This window comes from Myotis myotis, unplaced genomic scaffold (assembly GCF_014108235.1).
Source record: "Myotis myotis isolate mMyoMyo1 unplaced genomic scaffold, mMyoMyo1.p scaffold_m19_p_21, whole genome shotgun sequence".
Lineage (NCBI taxonomy): Eukaryota > Metazoa > Chordata > Mammalia > Chiroptera > Vespertilionidae > Myotis > Myotis myotis.
The window spans coordinates 11,245,362-11,266,649 of NW_023416326.1; the positions used below are offsets into that span (position 1 = coordinate 11,245,362).

At 44.0% G+C, this 21,288-nt stretch overlaps 1 protein-coding gene across 1 annotated transcript; it reads left to right on the forward strand.

The window, feature by feature from the left end:
• Positions 1–274: 274 nt before the first annotated feature.
• On the forward strand, positions 275–15,461 carry RGS13 (regulator of G protein signaling 13). The gene is made up of 6 exons (XM_036354994.1): positions 275–459; positions 1,793–1,863; positions 3,838–3,906; positions 7,705–7,766; positions 13,585–13,751; positions 14,813–15,461. The coding sequence occupies exons 3-6, from the start codon at positions 3,842–3,844 to the stop codon at positions 14,996–14,998; spliced, it is 480 nt and encodes a 159-aa protein (XP_036210887.1). The 5' UTR covers positions 275–459; positions 1,793–1,863; positions 3,838–3,841; the 3' UTR covers positions 14,999–15,461.
• Positions 15,462–21,288: the final 5,827 nt, after the last annotated feature.

The window sequence follows — 21,288 nt, forward strand, 5'->3', positions numbered from 1 at the left end:
GATAGCAAATGTGTGCCCTGGTAGCCTACAGATAGGTAGTCAGTTCCCTGTGTGCTTTAAAAGGGAGATTGTAGTGGAAGCTATACATTTTCCACAGCTGAAAATATGAGTTGTTTTGGAGAAAAGGTTTGACTAGTACATTGAAGATTTCCAATCACATGACACGTCAGATGGGCTGATACTGTGAGATAACGCCTCTTTATCAGCCACACACTGGGGGGCCCCCAGGGCTGCTTTCCATATGCAGCCCAGCCTCTCTTTGCATAGAGGCATCTATAAGCACAGGCCCTCCCTGCAGAGACCAGAGGGCCCCCAAAGGGAGCAGAGGCAGAAAGGCTCTTCCATGCCTGGGAAAATAAAATGCTGGCTGTCTCCTGGCATTTCAGAGCCTAATCTCAAAAGGATCATGCGAAGAGGAAATAGAGTTTAGCATGGCAGACCGCTCTGCAGGGTACACTTGTAAGTATGAGATTCTCTAACGTGGTTGATGGATACAACACTATTAGCTTGGTATCAATAACTAGTGGATTTTTACTTCAACCGCAGGGCTGTGAGAAATGTTAGCAGGTTTCGTCTAAGGAAAACAGACTAGTGAACACGTATGTTGTCCTGGCCTAGGCTTTCTATACCTAAAACAAAACAAAACAAATATTATTTAAAAAAAAAACAAAACCCTTACAGTCACACATGTGCAAATGAAGCTTCTCAATTGGGCAGTAAGGGAATATTACAGTTTTGGATGAAGGTAGGTGTGGTCTTTCATTTTATGGGTGTTTTGTGTGTATATGTGCATGTAGGTTTTGATAAAGATATACAGTCAGATATTTCAGACTTGTTTGTTTTGAAAATCATGCATTTATCAAATTAGTTCCATCATTTAATTAGTTGTATTGATCCCAGGTTGAAAGGTTTATAGGAAGCATTGTTGATCTCGATTTTACAGAATTTCTTCATTCCTTAATGTTGTGCCTAAGCACAAGTACACCCAAATTACTTGCTTTTTAAAAGGCAAGAATTTTGTGTGCCGTGGCAAACAAAACCTCACAAAAATGTAAATTGCTCTAGATTTTCCTAAATTTTATGTGGCATGCTACATCATAATATAAAGAAACACACATACAGATACTGCAGAAAGGATTAATCGATTGCCTATCAGGATGGAAAATTTTAAATATGTGAAAAGGCTCAATGTAAGAAAATTCATTTATATTTTCATATTGCTTTGAGAAAGATTCCATTTAAATACTGGGGGGAAACTTGAATCTATTACTGGCATGATACATATACAACTCAATTCATTGTCTATGCATTTATCCCACTCTAAGAATTAAATTCTATAGATGAAATGTATGCTTTCTTTAAAATAATCAGGAGGAAACATTGAGAAAAAAAATCATTATGGAGACCTAAACTAGTTCTAAATACAGTTACATTCTAAAAATGCACACTAGTTTTACCAAGAGAATGCTGAAAAATAAAAAAAGATGGGCAAATTAATGCATGATGTTAACCTTCGATAAACAAAACATATTTAAAGAATAAGGGATGGAACATACATACTGAAAATATAGTAATTTTTATAACTACCCATAAAATAAATTTCTAGATAAGGAATTAACAAATCACAAGTAGGGATAACCATCCAATACTTACAAAGTGAATAAACTATTGACTTTTTACTGAAACTGTAAGGCGGGGTATTTATAGAAATCTCCGCCAAAAATGCATTCTCCAGGAAGCACACAATAACCTTTTCTGCTTTTGTTTGGTTTTGTCACTATTTTATTTTTAGGTCCATGGAATTTTCCCACAAATCATACTACCACCACGAGAGAAAAATGATCATTGTTGACTCAAAGCTCGGTGAGTTCATCCATTTTAAATCAATTCTGTATCATATCAGCTCAACCATCTTTTCACAAGGAATGCTCTCTTTTTGCAAAAACAAAACCCTCAATTCAATGGAATATTTGAGGCTAATTTGTATTTTTACTAATGAATGACCCCGTATGCTTTAATTCCAAGGGTATAATTTAACTGAAGATGGTCTTAATTGGATTTGATGACAAACCAAACAAATTTGAGTTTATCAATGGAACAGATTAATCAAATTCTACTCCTAAAGAACGTCTTTATAGAGGGGACACCTCACGTCATCATCCGCAAGGGGACGCTCGGGCCGGGCTGTCCTCTCATCCTTTGGCCCAAGTTCTTCTGAGCACACAAGCCCCCCTGGTAGTTCCATCCCTTCGGCAGGACTCACGCACCCCCAAGTGCCTGAACCCCCGGAGCACACCCAGCTCATTCTAAAGCTCGAACTCCCGCCACTAACATAGTATGTGAACAACAGAAATGTAGGAACAGGGTGACGGAGGAAAGGGACAATGAGCAGGGCAGGGAGGAGGCTGACACGCTGAAAGAGTGAGCTCCACCGGGGAAAGCGTAGGAGGGTCTCAGTAGAAATTTAAAAAGAGGAAGAAGTGCAGTCTGACAATGTGTTTCCTGTGCATACACACGCACACACATGCACACACGCACACACATGCACACATGAGCACACGCACACAAAAAGCTTAGGAACTATTTCCTGAATGAGAGGGAGTGCAGGAAGCTGAATGAACATCAGATTAACTGGAACAGACAGTTACTGCACGTGCTTTCTAGTCTTTACAGTTCCACTTGGGAAAGGGAAAGGGGAAATGGGGAAATTTTTATTGCTATACCCATGATCGCACAGCTAAGAGCCTGAACTCAGGCTTAGCGTCAGAGCCCAAAATTATCTTAATATACTCTGTCACCTCTCGGGAGCTGTGGGGACCCCTAAATTCTGGTGCATTTGGAAATTACTCTCTTGTTGTTAATCCTCACCTGGGGATATTTTCCCATTGATTTTTAGAGAGAGTGGAAGGGAGGGGGAGGGGGAGGGGGGAACAACAATGAAAGAGAGACACATCAATTGGTTGTCTCCTGCGCACACCTGACTGGGGCTAGGGATGAGCCTGCAACCGAGGTACGTGCCCTTGGCTGGAAATGAACCCACAACCCTTCAGTCCACAGGCTGAGGCTCTATCCACTGAGCCAAACCGGCCAAGGTTGAAAATGGCTTTACCTTTGCTGTGTTTCTGACCCGAGTGGGCGTCGCGTACTAAGACTGTCCTGCCTTTGCTAAGCAATTCCGTTAAAGCCATAAAAGAGACCATAACTTGTAAATAGGCATGGGTTTCAGGTACAGCGATCACCGATGTGCACACACAGTGGCAGTAGGTACAGAGACAGCGAGGTGTAAGACCGATGGTCACAGGTGGTCCATAGGCAGGGGAAGAGGCAAGACCCAGTAGAGGGCAGGGATGATGGTTCTACTGACAGGAAAGGCATCGAAAGAGGAAGCTCTTGGCCACCCTCCTACTTAGAAGATAAGCAGCAAGCGTTTGGGGAATCGGCCTCTTGGGGGTGACCACAGAGATGAGGAATCTTTTATAGATATATAATTATTATTATTGTTGATTTCAAAGAAGGGAAAAGGAGAGCTAGAAACATCAATGATGAGAGAGAGAGTCATTGATTGGCTGCCTCCTGCAGATCCCACACTGGGGATCGAGCCCTTTGACGGACAGGTGGGCCAGATGAGTCCTAAAGTCACAACTCAAAGCATCTGCGTTCCCCTAAAATAGTTATGAGATGAGTCCTTTTATTCTCCTGTCATTCTTACCCCTGACCAGTGACTGTAGCCCATTAACTTCAAACGTGCTATCTCTGTGTGCTCTTTAGAAATGCACTCTTAACATGTAATTATTTTAAATGACTAAATTATACTCAGTGGATGCTGTATTTCTTCAGAAAAATGAGCAGGCGGACTTGCTGGGTGTGTACGATGTGCAGAGATGCGTCGAAGAGGCCCCCTTCAAAGTAAGTAAGCCGTTACGTTCGATGGCCATGCTAAAGCATTTCACCGGGGATCTATGCCTTCAACTGCTCTCTTAACAGTTTGCTCAGAAAGTAAAACCTGCATTCACGCACGAGTGATTCCCCCAGAGGACCAATCACCTATTACACAAGGTCCCGTTTTCGTTATTCGTGGTTCATACTTGAGAATTCGGCAAGTTAGATGTTTTCAGGGAGTCCGTTATGAGTAAACATTCTTAGATTTTTTTTTAAGTTTTATAGTATCTTAAAATGAAGTTATTTGATCCAAAATGTTCCTGGCTCAAATCCTCCACCTGCAGAGTTCTGAAAATCTTCATCCCCAGGTGGAAGAGGGGAGACTAGGAGTGAAACCAAATGCTTACTAAGCTCCCAAGTCTGCTTGACTTTGGGGGTGTGGAGGGGGGGGTGGAACTGTGACTGGATCAACATGGTAAGTGTAAGGCCTGATAAAGGTAGCAAACCATGTGATTGGATCTGCTCAGCTCAGAGAAGGCCTGGGTGGAGGGTCCCTGCTGGGCTAACCGTGAGTGCCTAACCTAGCCCACATGGAGACCTCGGTTCTGGTCACAGCTCCCGGCATGCATGCTCATGCCCCAAAGCAGCAAAATGCCCCAAAATGTTTGCAAGCTATCGTGTGTGGGCCGAGGAGGCAGGAAGACTCCAAGCTCGGCGAGTCACAAGACCAGGTGTGGCTGCTGCACTGACAGGCACAGTCAGCCTATTTGTCCAGAAGAAAGTGGGCAGGAGGGACACGAAAGAGGAGAACTTTTCTTTAAAAATCTGAGTGAGTGCTCTAGCCGGTTTGCTCAGTGGTCAGAACACTGACCCCTAGACTGAAGGGCCACTGGTTCGATTCCGGTCAAGGGCACGTGCCTCAGTTGCAGGCTCCATCCCTGGCCCTGGTCGGGGAACCAGTCGATGTGTCTCTCTCACATTGATGTTTCTCTCTCTCTCTCTCTCTCTCTCTCTCTCTCTCTCACTCCCTCCCTCCCTCCCTCCCTCCCTCCCTCCCTCCCTCCCTCCCACCCTCCTTCTCACTCTCTCTAAAAAATCAATGGGGGAAAATATCCTTGGGTGAGGATTTAAAAATCAGGGTGGGTGGAAGGGGCAAAGGTGTTTAACAGTTCTGATGAGGACGGCCAGATGGCCGTGGGACAGGGTAGAACTTGTGAGATACTAAGAAAAACTTACAAGCAAAAAAAAAAAAAAAAATGGATTTAAACCAAAAAGAGATGTCATTCCACAGTTTTATCCCCAACCATAATGTCTGCAACTATAGTCTCCTATCCCCATAAATCTCAGGAATCTGAGAGGCCAAAGGCTTCTTCGGTCCAACTATTAGCAACACCAAATTTTAAGCTAAACCGTGACAGTGATGGCGGGTGAGCCCATGCTGTAGGTCTCATTCCCTCCTCAGTGAGGGGGACGGGTAGAACGGGGAGAAGGCAGCACACCCAGCCCAGCGCTGGCCTGCTTCACCGGGCTGGCAGGGTTGTTTTAGGCAACTGCTTCTCTCAAGTTCTAATAAGAGAAAAGAACAGTGAGTCAGATACCATTTCATGGAAAGGTGGCTTTTAAAGCAATCTTCACAGCAGTGCACTGCTAAGCCTCCGTGCTGATGCAAACAGTCCATCTAATACCGGCAAGAGGCGCCTAAAATTTTAGAAAACAAAATATATTTGACCTTTTTTTTTAAGGACTCCCAATAGTTTTCCATGTTCTAGGTTATTTTTTAACCTCTTTACCTAATCTCCCTTCATGGTATCAGGTACCTGCTAATGCCACTGGCTGTTCCATCAATACTCATTACGGGGCTAACAGGACCAGAATTAGTCCGGGGGACAGTGGGAGCTTGTGTCCACAAGCTGTCTTTCGGGAGATGCAGCTACTAAAAACGGGGACCTTAGGAATGGGTCATAAGCTCAATGGCAATGAGTACACTGAGTATTTTAACAGCGGGAAACTAAGATGATTGATATGGAAGCATTGCCAATTCACCTCAAAAGCCCCCCGAAACAAACAGAAATAAAGCCTTCAAGTCAGCATCTTTCACGGACACTTTCTAAATGGTAAATGGTTTTTTTAAATACTGTTTAAGTGAAATGTAACTTGACATGTTATTCGCAGCAATAAAATTAAACCCCTCAACATGTAAAAATTATAGCAATAGACAATATATCTATACATAACTTTATTATCTGAATGCAATCAAATAGGGTACGTGGATAAACTAAGATTCTGTTAGATAAGCAGGCAAACACGTTGCTGCATATAATGCCTAACCCTTTATAAGCACTTTGGCAATTTGTACTGAGACCCTAAAAAAGGTGCACCTTTCGGCCCACTGGATCCTACTTCTGCTAACGTCCTAAGGCAGTGGTTCTCAACCTTCTGGCCCTTTAAATACAGTTCCTCATGTTGTGACCCAACCATAAAATTATTTTCGTTGCTACTTCATCACTGTCATGTTGCTACTGTTATGAATCGCCATGTAAATATCTGATATGCAGGATGGTCTTAGGCGACCCCTGTGAAAGGGTCGCTCGACCGCCAAAGGGGTCGCGACCCACAGGTTGAGAACCGCTGTAAGGAGTTACTCTACCTGTGAGGACGTGGCGAGCCTTTCTCACAGCTGGGCCACGGTGGGTTTTAAGGGTGAAAGTGGGAAATCATCAAACTGCTCACTGGAAATAATTATGTAAACTATGAAATGCCCCTTGTAGAATACTCCTTAATCATGATAAATGGTAAGGAATATAAAAGATTATAAATTACAACACTACAAATGGTTATTAAGACAACTGTGAAGACATATAAAAAGGTCATTATAAATATATATCTATAATGATAAAAGGGCAATATGCTAATTAGACTGGGCATCATTCTGGATACCCTTCTGGATGAAGCCAGGGTCCCGGGGGCCAGAGGGAAGCCGGTGCCGGCAGCCAGGGGAAGGAAGGCCTACTCTTGCACAAATTTTGTGCATCAGGCCTGCCTCTCTCTCTCTCTCTCTCTCTCTCTCTCTATATATATATATATATATATATATATATAGTGTCCCAAAAAATGTATACACACTTTTTCTGTTAGCTCAATTGATGTTTCTTCCTTTTCAGATTTAACCCATTGGAATTAATAATTATTCAAAGTGTGTATTCATTTTTGGCACACCCTATATATATAAGGAAACACACACACACACATACACATGAGGTGTACACAAACACAAACACACAAGCAGAGTATGATTACTTCTTGGTTAAAAACACACACACAACAAAAAGACTAAAAAGAAATAAATCAAAATATTGATAGTGGTAATTTGGGAACAGGGATCTTATAGGACTACTACAGGCCCAATGCACAATTTCGTGCAAGAGTAGGCCTTCCTTCCCCCGGCAGCCGGCACCGGCTTCCCTCTGCACCCGGGACCTGGGCTTCCCTCACAGCCCCAGTTTCATCTGGAAGGTCATCCGGAAGGGCATCTGGAAGGACGTCCAGTCTAATTAGCATCATATTATACTTTTATTATTATACATAATTCTTTATCATTTTAAAAATGTATTTGATCACATTTTCAACTTCCTAATACCTTTATAATTCTTACAAGTTTAAGCGTTTAGGAAGTAAAAATGAAATGGAAAAGATCACAAGAAGGTAAAACTCCCATCCAAAACCTCACACAGGTGCCGTGTGATTATATTTTGGTGTTACTTTCAAGATAGTATCAAACCTTGAGAATATTTTAGTGCAATGAGCACCTCTTGCTTCTTTTCAAAGCCTTACTTCGGAGGAAGTGTCACAGTGGGCCCAGTCTTTTGAGAAGCTGATGGCGACAAAATGTGAGTATCATGTATATGTCATCTTGGAATAATCAGTCGGTTTCATTCTTAGGGGGAAGGGGACCCTGGATGATGACTGTAGACCCTCTTCTCCCCGCCTTCTACGTCGCAACAGCCACAGTTAAAAAAGGAAACCCTGAAAATAGTCTGTCCTGTCAACCACCATGATTTCCTTGGGCGTTAATTACAACAAGATTAGTCACTGTGAATATTTATTCCTCACAAGTCAATGTGTAAAATCCCTTGGAAAATATGCTTAAATAGTAACATGCTGAAATACGCTGCCTCACCATCGCCGGCTAAAGTTAGAAAATTTTTTTTAATTAACAACTTGCTTTTCTTCGTGCCTTCAAAAGTGGGAATACATTTGAGTCGTGATGTGCTAAAACGCCTCAGAGCTCATTTCTTCACTGGATCAGTGTCTCAGTGAAGTGAGCCTTATACGGTTCTATGTAAGTCTCAGCATTCAGAGGGCATAAATGCAAAATGACAGCAGTGGATCGGAGGGCGATAAAGTCATGGGCTCAAGGCAAGGAATACGAAGGAGTACATGCACCCATGTGGGCAGTCAGTGCTTTTGGGGTACCTCATAGCAATGTCAACTGTCCATTCTGTGCAGGAATCCTAGGGATTGGGTGTGAAAACTGGTCTCATAAAGAAAAACCTCCACAATGAATTAAGCAGAAAGTACCCTGTGAAATTTTCAAGTCTGCAGATGACAGGAAATACTCCAAGCTTCCAAACATCAAAGGTTTTAGGGAAGAACTGTCTTCAAATGAACATAGAAGTCGTAGTAAGTTTTTAAATGAATCCTGAAAAAAAATAGTCTGAGCTATTAGTCATCTCTTCACAAAAAATATATGAGGATTACTGAAGACTTTTCCTGGAATGATGGTGAACCAAAACACCAAACAGGGCCCAAAAATACCATCACAGTGCTAGGTGTCCACCAAGAAGAAAAATGGGGGGAGGAAATCCTAGGGGTATTTCTGATGGCTAAGCCCAGTAGGACTAGGAAAGACACGAAAATATGCCTTTGAAATGACAAGGAGGCCAACCATCCCGGAAAACCCAGGGGTTCTTCATGCTGGAAACATCAAGACTGACAAATAATCCAAATCCAAATCCAAATCTATAATGTCAGGCAGAAAGACAGAAGGTTCCTACATATACTGACTAACCAAAATCTCACAAGATGAGAATAGAGGTCGCCCACTGATATCTGAGCAAAGTGTGTTTAATATAAACAAAAAGAAGTTTAGTAAAGCTATAAGGCACGCCCTTGGATGACTCATCCAGCCGGCCCTGTGTCCGGCAGACCCGCCAGACCCCGGGGACACTGGGGTGAACAAGGCCAAGGTCACTGTGCTCAGCTCCTGAGCTCCCCCTAGAGGGAGGAGACAGACAACCAAGCACAAATGAGCTAAGTAATTAATTCCAGAAAGTGGCCAGCGCCTTGGACAAAGTAAAGTCAGGCCACGGGACAAAGAAAGGCGGGCAGAAGAGGGCAATCCAGCTGGAGGAGTAGAGAACTGTCAGGAGGGACAAAATGTGAGCTAAGCGCTGAATGAGGAGAAGCAGCCGGCCACACTGGGGCCTGGGCCAGAGGCCGAGCCGCGGAGAACCCAGATCCAAAAGCCCCGAGCTGTCAGTGAGGTGAGTGTCTTGGAATAACGCGAGGAGTTAACCTGCCTGCGGGAGCCTGGGGCCTTCTAGGCGACAGGAATGACCTTAGAGCCGTGGTCGGCAAACTGCGGCTCGCAGTTTGGCCCCTTGAGTGTGGCTCTTCCTAAGCCTTAGGAGTGCCCTAATGAAGTTAATAACAATGTACTTCCCTATATAGTTTAAGTTTAAAAAGTTTGGCTCTCAAAAGAAATTTCAATCGTTGTATTGTTGATATTTGGCTCTGTGGACTAATGAGTTTGCCGACCAGACGGCACCCTTTCCCCCTTTCTCAGTTATCACAGCCCCTGCAGACAGCCGTGGCCATCCTAGGCTGACACGTGTAGGATCGTCACACTGTCGGGTGCTGTTCACGCCAGGGGATGGCCTCGGCTGGCCTGGGCACCTTCCTCCTTATGGTGGACATTCAGCGTCACCGAGAGACACTGTGGTCCCCTCGTGTGCATCCGGATGCGGAGGCAGAGCCCCCTCCCGGCTCCCTTCCCCTGGGGAGAGATCGTGCTGCTGCGGTGTTGATTGGCAGCTCCCCGCTCATCCCTGCTGTTGCCATGGTTTCCTCCCCCAACCCTCCAATTACCCACAGCCCTGCCTCAGCTTTTCCCACTTAGCACCTTCATCTTCGCTCATTTCTCATGCTCTCTGTCCCCTTGCAGGGGACAAAACAAAACAACAACGGAGACACCACTGTTCCATGAGTACATTTTTTTTTTTGTCTCACTCTCAGAAAACCAACAAGTAACCGTGTGCCAAGTATAATAATCCTCTGGTCTTTGGTGCTTTTCCTGGATGCTGAATAATTAGGCTCTGCTTCACTTTTCAACACCTATGCAAGTCATTTTAGAAGACAGGAGCAGGAGGGACACAGGGGCCGGAATGACAGGCATTTATTCTCTGATTGGGTACCTGCTGTGTGTCAGGCAGTGTGTGGGCTCTGGGCACCTGCCCATGAAGAGAGTGCAGTCCCAGTTCCCAGAGGGTGTGCAGGCAAGGGTGTGCAGGCGAGGGTGTGCAGGAGAGGTGTGCAGGTGAGGGTGTGCAGGAGAGGGTGTGCAGGCGAGGGTGTGCAGGCGAGGGTGTGCAGGAGAGGGTGTGCAGGAGAGGGTGTGCAGGCGAGGGTGTGCAGGTGAGGGTGTGCAGGAGAGGGTGTGCAGGCGAGGGTGTGCAGGCGAGGGTGTGCAGGCGAGGGTGTGCAGGAGAGGGTGTGCAGGAGAGGGTGTGCAGGCGAGGGTGTGCAGGAGAGGGTGTGCAAGTGAGGGTGTGCAGGAGAGGGTGTGCAGGAGAGGGTGTGCAAGTGAGGGTGTGCAGGTGAGGGTGTGCAGGTGAGGGTGTGCAGGTGAGGGTGTGCAGGAGAGGGTGTGCAGGTGAGGGTGTGCAAGAGAGGGTGTGCAGGTGAGGGTGTGCAGGAGAGGGTGTGCAGGCGAGGGTGTGCAGGCGAGGGTGTGCAGGTGAGGGGGAGCATGATGGACGTAAGCCAATAAGTACAGTAGACTGCGGTACAGAGTGAAATGTAATCAAAGTGTGTACTAGGTGCTCTGTGTCAACTGACAGGGACATGGCAAGTTCAGAGTAATTTTTCCAGAAACTGAGATACCTAAGCTCCTTAAAGGCATCTTAAGGAAATAATTAGAGATGCAAAGATTTATGAACCAATATGTTCAATGTAGGATAATCTGTAACTTCACACATTGCAGACGGATCATGAGAATTCTTGCTTCATGTTACACAGTGTTTTACCGAGTCTCATATTTCAAAAAGATACCAGCTTGTAAGAACATGTAATAAATAACTGCAAAATGCAATGGGTATTTCATTTTAAAGCGTGCCTTTAACATTTATGTAAAACTTTTTTGTACTGGTTCAATAGAACTGTATCTGGCCACTGAGTAAAGCTAGCAATAAGACTACTGGTCCGCAATGTGTTAAAATGGGGCAACAATCTACGTAGTCAATAACTGTGGTAAATCAGTAGATCAGAGCTTAGCTTTGCAATGGACTATTTTTTTTTTGTATTTTTTTTTGCAGTAGGCTATTAAAATTAAAAAGGAAAAAATGTTTGCCACATGATATTATATATTCAAGAGTGATACAAAATTGCTTTCACAGTTTAATACCAATAGGTTGACTTGTGTGTGTATCTGTTTGTGTAAACAAATTAATACTAGTTAGACAGGAATTAAATATGAACAAAGGGTTCATAGAATAGAAGGAAATAAAAAATTGCTAATGATGGTTATCTTTTAGAAGTTTTCTGTATTTAAAAACAACCCACAGTACTTTGAGCTACTTTTATCAAAACAGAACAAAGAGACGTGAGGAGAAAAGGCCAGAAACGATTAATCTCACAGAAGCCAACCTGGAGAATTTCAATTAAACAGACTTGCTATAAAAACGTCACACAGAAGCTGGTAGCATTGTGGAATTCGTTATCCCCGATGGTGCCAACGGAAAATAAAAGGGATTTAAAACTGCTTTAGACACATTTCTGACAGAAGACCGAGGCACAGGCCACCTTGAGGATTCAATGATGGGGTGAGCTTGACAGCCCAGCAGAAAACAGCCCTGGGAGAACAGGGGCCACTGTCCTGACTCAGCCCAGAGCAGTGTCAGGTCCCCCGCCGGCATCGAAGTCCCACCATGTGTCACCTCGCGTGTCATCGAAACACCCGTGTCAGCGACTGCTTTAAAAAGAACACGCGACAGGGTCCCCAAGCACCGCGGTGGTTTTCAAGAAAAAGGCGTACACGGTGCGTGACACAGGCCTCTTCTTCCCTCTTCTCAGTTTAATGGCCGAGTCTGTGCTGACGCCCATTCACTGCCTCGAGCAGCATCACCCACGGTCTCTTGAGCTTTGAAGGAAGAGCTTTGAAAAGGTCAGAAAGGGCTCCGTGGCCGGACTTGGAAAAGGCTTGTAACTCACTTGTGTGAGTCAATAGAAACGCTAGGCTGAGCCATTCCCTGCTGACTTTAAGAATTACTCAGATTCCTGGAACACTTTTATACATTTGGGTTTTCAGCCGCTCACCGGGGTTACGTGTACACATTAACCTAATGAAGACGGGATTCTGTAGAACAGTGATGGCAAACCTTTTGAGCTCGGCGTGTCAGCGTTTTGAAAAACCCTAACTTAACTCTGGTGCCGTGTCACATATAGAATTTTTTTGATCTTTGCAACCATCGTAAAACAAAGACTTATACTTTTGATATTTATTTTATATATTTAAATGCCATTTAACAAAGAAAAATCAACCAAAAAAAAAGAGTTCGCGTGTCACCTCTGACACGCGTGTCATAGGTTCGCCATCACTGCTGTAGAACATGCCGGAATCAGACCTGAAATATCTGGCAGGTTCCTGTCCACGTCAGCTTTCACTAGGCTATCATACAGTCACACACGCATTAGCATCCCAGTAATTGGCAGGCAGGTTCTGGAATGAACATCTCTCAACATTCTACTATACAATTAAGCTAAATACGAATATAAACGCAAATTTGGGATACAAAATCATTGGTTTCCAAATCCCCTCCCTACCCACCCGCTCATCCACTCAATCCATCCAAGTAGCTGGTTAACTCTCATTCCAGGATCTGCAGATTTTATCTGGTATCTCATTTTTTCCCCCTCTTTCATAGCTCATTTCTCCATTTTAGAGTCCTTATTTCCCGTTCCTGATGAAACACTCAGTAAAGATTCCTCTGAGTGCAAAATAGATCAAGTTGCTTTTTGTTTGTTAACATAGAACTCTGTTTCTTCCGATACACAGTGGAAATTATGGGCTCCCAGCTTCACATGTTAAGCCAGAAATGGTGTGCCTATCCATTCAGCTATTTCTTCACCAGGAGCACCACCTGCTATATCTGAGAGGAAGGGAGAGGGGGAGAGAGATAGAAGCATCAATGATTGAGGCAAAATCATTGTTCGGCTGCCTCCTGCACGCCCCCTACTGGGGATGGAGTCCACAACCCGGGCATGTGCCCTGACCGGGAATCGAACTGTGACCTTGTGGTTCATAGGTCGACACTCAACCACTGAGCCACGCCGGCTGGACCAGGCTTTGTTTTTAAATGCATTATCTGTTTTTCAGAGTTGTTAATGACTTTGACCCCGGAAAATAAGTGATGTCTCCATTGCTTTCAGATGGGCCGGTAGTCTACGCGGCATACCTGAAGCTGGAGCACAGCGACGAGAACATCCAATTCTGGATGGCCTGTGAGACCTACAAGAAAATCGCCTCGCGATGGGCCAGACTCTCTCGGGCGAAGAAGCTTTACAAGATCTACATCCAGCCACAGTCCCCTAGAGAGGTACCCAGCCAACCGTGACCCTGAACGGAAATCAGGGTGTGCATGTCTGCTGCCCAGGCACACAGAGGGGCCGGGCTCCTTACCTCCAAGGATGCTGTGAAGTCAGGGCTGTTCACCTCATTTCACAGATAAGAATCCTGAGAGTCAGAGAAGTGCACTAACTTGCCCAGTGACACACAGAGCTAAAGGGGAGAAATCAGGATTCAAAGTGAGGTCAAGGTAGCCCCCAGGCCTCTCTTTATTAAATGATTTTCATTCTCTAGTAGAGCGATTTGCAAAGAAGAACTGGCTTTGCTAGAAGGAACTATGGTTACCATCAATAGGCACATTGACATCCCCGGTCGTGCTGGGCAAAGTCTGTGCCTCCACAGCAGCCCCGCTCACCTGAGTTTAAAACCAGCAAAGCCAGCAAACGCTCACATTGATATCACTTCCCATCATGCACCTCTGCCTGCAGAAAACAGAGTCATGAGGGAAAGAGACACACTGAGGCTCCTCCTGGTGGGGAGACGAGGGGGAACGAGAATTCTGATCAGGGGGGAGGACGGTAGATGAGATTCCTCTCACCCAGGACAGCCCTACGTTGGAGGACCTGTTCCTCAAAGCTCTCGTCTGGAAAATACTTGGCTTACTGAAGTGACCACTTCTCTATTTCTCCACTTCTCTTCACCTTCTTCCCATTTCGGGGCACAGTCCATGAAATCAACATCCGTGCCTATTACGGAAGGCAAAGCTTAAAATAGCACCAACTTCCCTTTCTTCCTCAGGTAAACTTCCTTGTTTGTAGACTCCACCAACAAACCACTTGCACCCTCCCCAAGTAAGCAATGGTTTCTGCGATTTCCCGGTCTTTGGGGTGCGTGTTATTTTTATCTGGGATGTGGAGGTGGATGTTTACTTTTAAAGAAGCCAAGCGTTTACCTCCTATGTCTTTTGAGATACCAATGAAACAGCAAACAAAATAACCCTAGTCCACTGAACAGGAGAGGGGGGGATGCATTAAACCCTTGCATTATATTTTCATCTTTAATCCCGCCCATGGTTGCAATTTCACTTTTCAGATTAACATTGACAGTTCGACAAGAGAAACCATCATCAGGAATATTCAAGAACCCACTCCAACGTGCTTTGAAGAGGCTCAAAAAATCGTGTATACGCACATGGAGAGAGACTCATACCCCAGGTTTCTCAAGTCGGAGATGTACCAGCAACTTCTGAAGACTGTTCAGCCCAATGACAATTCCTGACGACCACTCAGAAGCTTAAACTGAAGGCAGTCTATTGCAAGTATTGGCTTTGTTCTTCTAACTTACACACACAATGCAAAACAGAGTAGGAATAAAGTACAAGGAAAGGAACTATAAATTGAGTTCTTGTTCCCATCTGAAGGGATGGACTGGAGAACTCTGATCACATGACTAATACAATTTACGGCATACCTAAGTAGTGCTCTGAAAAAGGATAGTCTTTCTTCACAACGCCAATATTATTAACGTTTTTACTGTGGTCATCAACTGATGGAAGTTTTCTTATTAATGAAATTTTGTCACAATGTACAGATTAGTCCTTCAAAGGCTGTAGCTATGTAAGTTGTGTCTCTAGCACAGTGGTTCTCAACCTTCCTAATGCCGCGACCCTTTAATACAGTTCCTCATGTTGTGGTGACCCCCAACCATAAAATTATTTTCGTTGCTACTTCATAACTGTCATTTTGCTACTGTTATGAATCGTAATGCAAATATCTGATAGGCAGGATGTATTTTCATTGTGACAAATTGAACCTAATTAAAGCATAGTGATTCATCACAAAAACAATATGTAATTATATATGTGTTTTCTCCTGCGAAAGGGTCGTTCGACCCCCAAAGGGGTCGCGACCCACAGGTTGAGAACTGCTGCTCTAGCAGAATGTAGCATTTTGATAGAGTGCTCTTAATAATGTTAATTAATAGATAAATTTAGTACCCACAGTACAATCAATTGTGTTATGCCATGAGTGATACCAAAAAGATGGGTTCTTTCCCTGGCTGGTGTGGCTCAGTTGGTTGGGCATCGTCCTGTGCACCATAAGTTGCTGGTTCAATTCCTGGTCAGGGCACATGCCCAGGTTATGGGCTCAATCTCTGGTAGGGTGAGTGCAGGAGGCAGCCAATCAATGTTTCTCTCTCACATTGATGTTTCTATTTTTCTGTTCCTGTCCCTTCCTCTCTCTCTAAAAAGCAATACAAATATTTTTTAAAGATGGATCCTTGAGAAATGTTTAACCTGTAAAATTTTCCTACTATTATGTTCATAACTGAATTTCTATGTTGCGTATATCTTCTACATGTGAAAAATTCCTGATGATTCGAAGCTGTTAAAAATGTATTAATGTCTTCCTGTAGTTTTATTAGTATAAGGGTAGAAAATTCGGTTCCTATACTTTCAGATATTTTATTCTTCACAAAGTGAATTCATCATGGGCCTGATAATCAATAAATCCAAATAAAAATTTAAAAGTTATAAACATGTGGGGTTTTTCCAAAGACAATAAAGTTATTTTTCCACTAAAAGGTTTTTTAATCTGTCCTATCATAGCAGCTTAGAATTTGTCAGAAGATTCCAGAGGAAAGAACTCATGTCTGTTTCCATACATTCAGCACAAAGCACAGGACAAATACTTCATACACATGAACAAATAGTCTATGCTTTTAATGAATAAAATACCTAGAAAATATATCGAGTCATTTTTCCAAAAAATTAACTACAGGAAAATCTGATTCAAGATCTTTAGTTTTACCATGAAATGTGTTTCTTGGGTCTCAAATTTGACTGCATTGGCATGACTATTATAAAATGCCTAGAAACCCATGCGATAGCACATGAAAAAAAATGAAATGGAATTCTTCTCCTAAAGCAGAGGATTATTCTAACACTGAATACATACTTGGGGGCTCATTTCTGAGAAAGAGAATTAGCTGTGCAAGAGAAAATTGTTGTTGAGCCCTGCTGGTATGGCTCAGTTAATTAACAGATAAACTTAGTACCCACAGTATAATCAATTGTGTTATGAGTGGTTATGAGTGGTTGAGCTTTGACGTATAAACCAGGACGAAATGGTTTGATTCCTGGTCAGGGCACTTGATCCCCATTAGGGGGCGTGCAGGAGGCAGCTGATCAATGATTTTCTCCCATCATTGACGTTTCTATCTCTTTCCCTCTTCCTTCTTCTCTCTGGAATCAATAAAAAAAGTATTTTTTAAAAAACAAATAAATTTGGCCACTGATACAACTAATGAATGGAATTAGAATGACCAACTTGCTTTACTAATTTCTCCCCTTGTACTCCAATACAGGAAAAGTCCAGAATATTGCTTGGCTTCTGTGCTGAGCTTACCACCCAAATACAGACCCTCTGCTCGGCTCTCAGAGGGCCTTCGCCTCATGTTGGGTAAACAAGGTGCCAGGCAGTCGCCTGAAACAAAACTCTGTCGACTGAGGAACAGAGCCATTGGATTGGTGCCTGTCCACCCACCCAATGTCCTTGTACCCTTGTCCCAGGAAGCCTCAGTTTCCCCATCTGTGAAATAAGGAGGTGGGACTTGGGGTCTGTGTGAGTCACATGCAGCATGTGTTTGATCACATCCCATTGCTAATGCATTCATCATGTTCTTCCAGCGTAGACTCATTCTGAAGAGTAATTTCTCTGAAAATTGACGTTATCGTGACAAAGTGGATAATGAAATTTCTGTTTTGCATTTGACACTGACTAAGAGAGTTCTGACATGCTTTCACTGAAGAACAGAGAATTTCAAGTGAAAGTGCTATCTGTTCAAGAATTCTACGTGGAAGGGTGAGCTTCAGGTCACTGATAGTCAAACTGGTTTTCAATCATTCAAACTTAACAATATCCCGAGTCCTGTTTATTTTTCGTAGGATATTTTTTCATTAATAAATGCATTATTCTAACAATTCAAAAATTGGTAGTTATCAAATGGCTACAAGGATATATCCATATTAACACAGTTTTACATGATACTTGTTTATCGTTAGTACTTTGAGATTAATGCATTAAAAATATATTGTTAGTTTCCTAATATCAGAACCTGGACGTATTCATCACTCTCATCTATTTTTAGATACATATTTTCAAACTCTGGAGATGTACATGATAAGCCTTCATTGTCGCCACATAAAACTAGTCTTATCTTCAAAAGGAGATAGTGACGGAGATTTGCACAATTCGGATTCAAGTGTCTTGGCAGAGATGAACACTTTCCTATTTATAATTCATCAGTCACACCATCGCTTCATTGACTGCAAAAGGGGATTCTACCCGTTTTGGAAGAAAGATAACAGAAAAGAAATACACAACGCTTTCTTCAAAGACATAATAGGGTGTGACGTGAAGGAAATCGTAAGATCCCGCCGCGCAAAAATATCTCCCTCCACGGGAGGGCCTGAGTTTCCCATCGCTGGTCACAGTCGATAAACTCTCTGAATCCAAGTTCTAAGCAAGAAATGAGACACTCATGCTAATGCTTTACCTGCTGCTGAGCAGAAAGCGAGGCCCGGGGAAGCGGAACGCGGGCACAGAGGGCGGCACAGGAAAATGAGCTGAGAGAACAATGATGTTAGGGTCACCCGCGGTCACCAGGTGCCACATAGGTATTTGTTTGATAAGGAGGCAAACTGCTTATTGAAATCTCCCCATAATGTTAACAGAAAGCCAAAAGGGAGGGGGGCCCCCGACCACTTTCCTTAGGATTTAAGAAGTAGGTTGGTGAAAAGGATTTGACACCAGTAGCATTTTCACATTTTAAGTGTATGGGCACAACGCCTTCGGAAGAACAACTTACAAAGTCCTTGTAGTTCATGAAAATACTCATGTGCATTATTCCACTTGCGCCTGAAACTGGGATGCATGGTTAGCCCTGAGGCAAAGAGGCAGGGAGTGGTCAGATGCAATGAGTAGGGTGTTCGATGCTACATCCATCAGCCAGTCAGTGGTCCAGCCTTGAGATTCAAGGACGGGAACCCAAACCTGGCCGCGGGGGGGTCAGAGAGACTGCCCTGCAGATGCTACGAGAACTGAGTGAGCTGATGGACAGACCGCCCTTCCTGGCAGATCCTAGACCAGTGATGGCGAACCTTTTGAGCTCGGCGTGTCAGCATTTTGAAAAACCCTAACTTAACTCTGGTGCCGTGTCACATATAGAGATTTTTTGATATTTGCAACCATAGTAAAACAAAGACTTATATATTTGATATTTATTTTATATATTTAAATGCCGTTTAACAAAGAAAAATCAACCAAAAAAATGAGTTTGCGTGTCACCTCTGACACGCGTGTCATAGGTTCGCCATCACTGGCCTAGAGGGTCGTTTTTAAGAGGGGGCATGTGCCTTTAGCGAGTAATGGCTCTGAGTATCAACATGGATGAAGGCAGGAGTTAAAATATAAGAAAAATAAAGTGAAATGCTTTGGGGGAAACAGAAGAAGGAGCTAACTGAGGGGAGCAGCAGCCTCGGACGTCAGCCGCTAGACGGGAGGAAGGAGACCTGACTAGAGAAGCCCCGGGCAGAGCCCTAACCTAGTAAACAAACCCCACTTAGGGTGACAAACACCTTCATTAGAGAGCTCCCACCCTTAATAAGGAAAGGAAACTTTGCAACTCAAGCCAGGGAGATGCCAGCTCTATAAACATACTTGGTTTGAAACGTATACTTTAAAAGGAATGGTTTACAGAAAGAGGTGGGAAAATCTGCTGGATACTGTGACTTCTAGACAGGATTATAGCCCCGTCTTGCTGCTTCCAATGAATAATGCATTTTGCTACGTTATTAGACACGCAGATGTGCTGGAACGGAGCTTTTTCTCATAGGCCTCTTGCTAATGAGGACAATAAAAGACGGTGAAGGTAAATACAGTCTGTTCTTAGGCTGCAAGGCGGACTGGCAGCACCCCAGCTCCTTGGTGATTCGTGTGCAAGTTACTCCCCAAGCTCCTCAGTCTAAAATCAAAGTATATTGATCTGCTAACCCAATAATAGCCATCCAGTGTGAACAAATAGAAATTATAGCTATCTTTGTAATATCGGCATAAAAATAAATTTGTTGGTGTGCCCCAGAATTTAATGGGTGCCATGAGATGAAAAGGGTGGAAAATCAATCGCTGATATTATTGATTGAGCGTTTACTATGTGCCAGGTGCTGGGCCAATCACTTCACGTGCATCATCTCCTTTAACTCTCACAACAACGTCATTTACATTTACCTATTACCTTTGTTACACAGCAGATAAAACTGAGACTTTACACATGTTAAGTAATTCCTTCTAGGCCACAGAGCCAGAAGTGGAATGACTGGAACTTAGGTTTTTGTCTTGTTTTGTTTTTTAAATATATTTTTTATTGATTTCGGAGAGGAAGAAAGAGAAAGAGAGAAGTAGAAACATCAATGATGAGAAAGAATCATGGATTGGCTGCCTCCTGCACACCCCACACTGGGGTTCAAGCTTGCAACCCGGACATGTGCCCTGACCAGGAATCGAACCGTGACCTCCTGGTTCATAGGTCGACACTCAACCACTGAGCCACGCTGGCTGGGCTGGAGCTTAGTTTGTATCTTCTCTGCTAAATTTCTGCTTGTAGGAATCCACATCTACTACTTCCTCAGGCAGACAAAATTGTATTATCTGTTTCAGGACGTCATCGTTGTAGGAAAAGTATTCTTTTTCAATAACAAACCTCTAATCAAGTATCTGGATCACCCAAGAACAATGAGAAGGACACTCTGAAATAGGCCCCCTAATTAAGAAATAGATCAGGGGTGGGGAACCTTTTTCCTGCCAAGGACCATTTGGATATTTATCACATCATTCTCGGGCCACACAAAATTATCAGCTTGAAGAACTACAGATTGTCAGAACCAAGATGGCGGCATAGGTTAACGCCGGAGTTTGCTGCTTTGAACAACTACTTCAAAAGTGAAACCAAAAAACGGAAGGGACATCACCCAGAACCACAGGAACGCTGGCTGAGTGGAAGTCCTACAACTAGGAGGAAAGAGAAACGCATACGGACACTCAGAGGAGGCGCAGTGCTGAAGTCAGATTCTGAGGTGCGGAGTGCGGGGAGCGGGCTGGCGGCGGAGGGCGCGGTTGGCGTTTTCAATCGGGAGGGAGTCGAAGACTCTGAGCTCCAGATCCCGGCGAGTCTTTAGGGACCCAGACTCAAACGGGAGAAGCGGGACTGTCTGGCTTCGGTCAGAGCGAGTGCAGCTTTCTCTCTGAGCTTTGCAGCGGGTGCTGGGACTCAGAGAGGCAGAGCCCCTGGGGACGGGACTGAGAGCCGCCATAACTGCTCTCTCCAACCCACCCTGTTGATCCTGTGCGACCCGCCCCGCCCAAGCCCTGCACACAGGCATTTGCCGGATAGCCTCAGGCAAAGGCTAGATTAGCACCTCCCTAGAGGACAGAAGTTCTCTCACTGCTGACACAGCTGATTCTCATAGCCACTTGGCCTGGAGGTCAAACCCTCCCTGGAATTAGCTACAA

What these genes read in the sequence shown, in the direction of transcription:
- RGS13 (XM_036354994.1), top strand. Translation starts at nt 3,842, where the DNA reads ATGAGCAGGCGGACTTGCTGGGTGTGTACGATGTGCAGAGATGCGTCG. An exon ending in TCGAAGAGGCCCCCTTCAAA is followed by an intron (nt 3,907 to 7,704) that starts GTAAGTAAGCCG and finishes TTCTTTTCAAAG; the next exon opens with CCTTACTTCGGAGGAAGTGT. An exon ending in GAAGCTGATGGCGACAAAAT is followed by an intron (nt 7,767 to 13,584) that starts GTGAGTATCATG and finishes CATTGCTTTCAG; the next exon opens with ATGGGCCGGTAGTCTACGCG.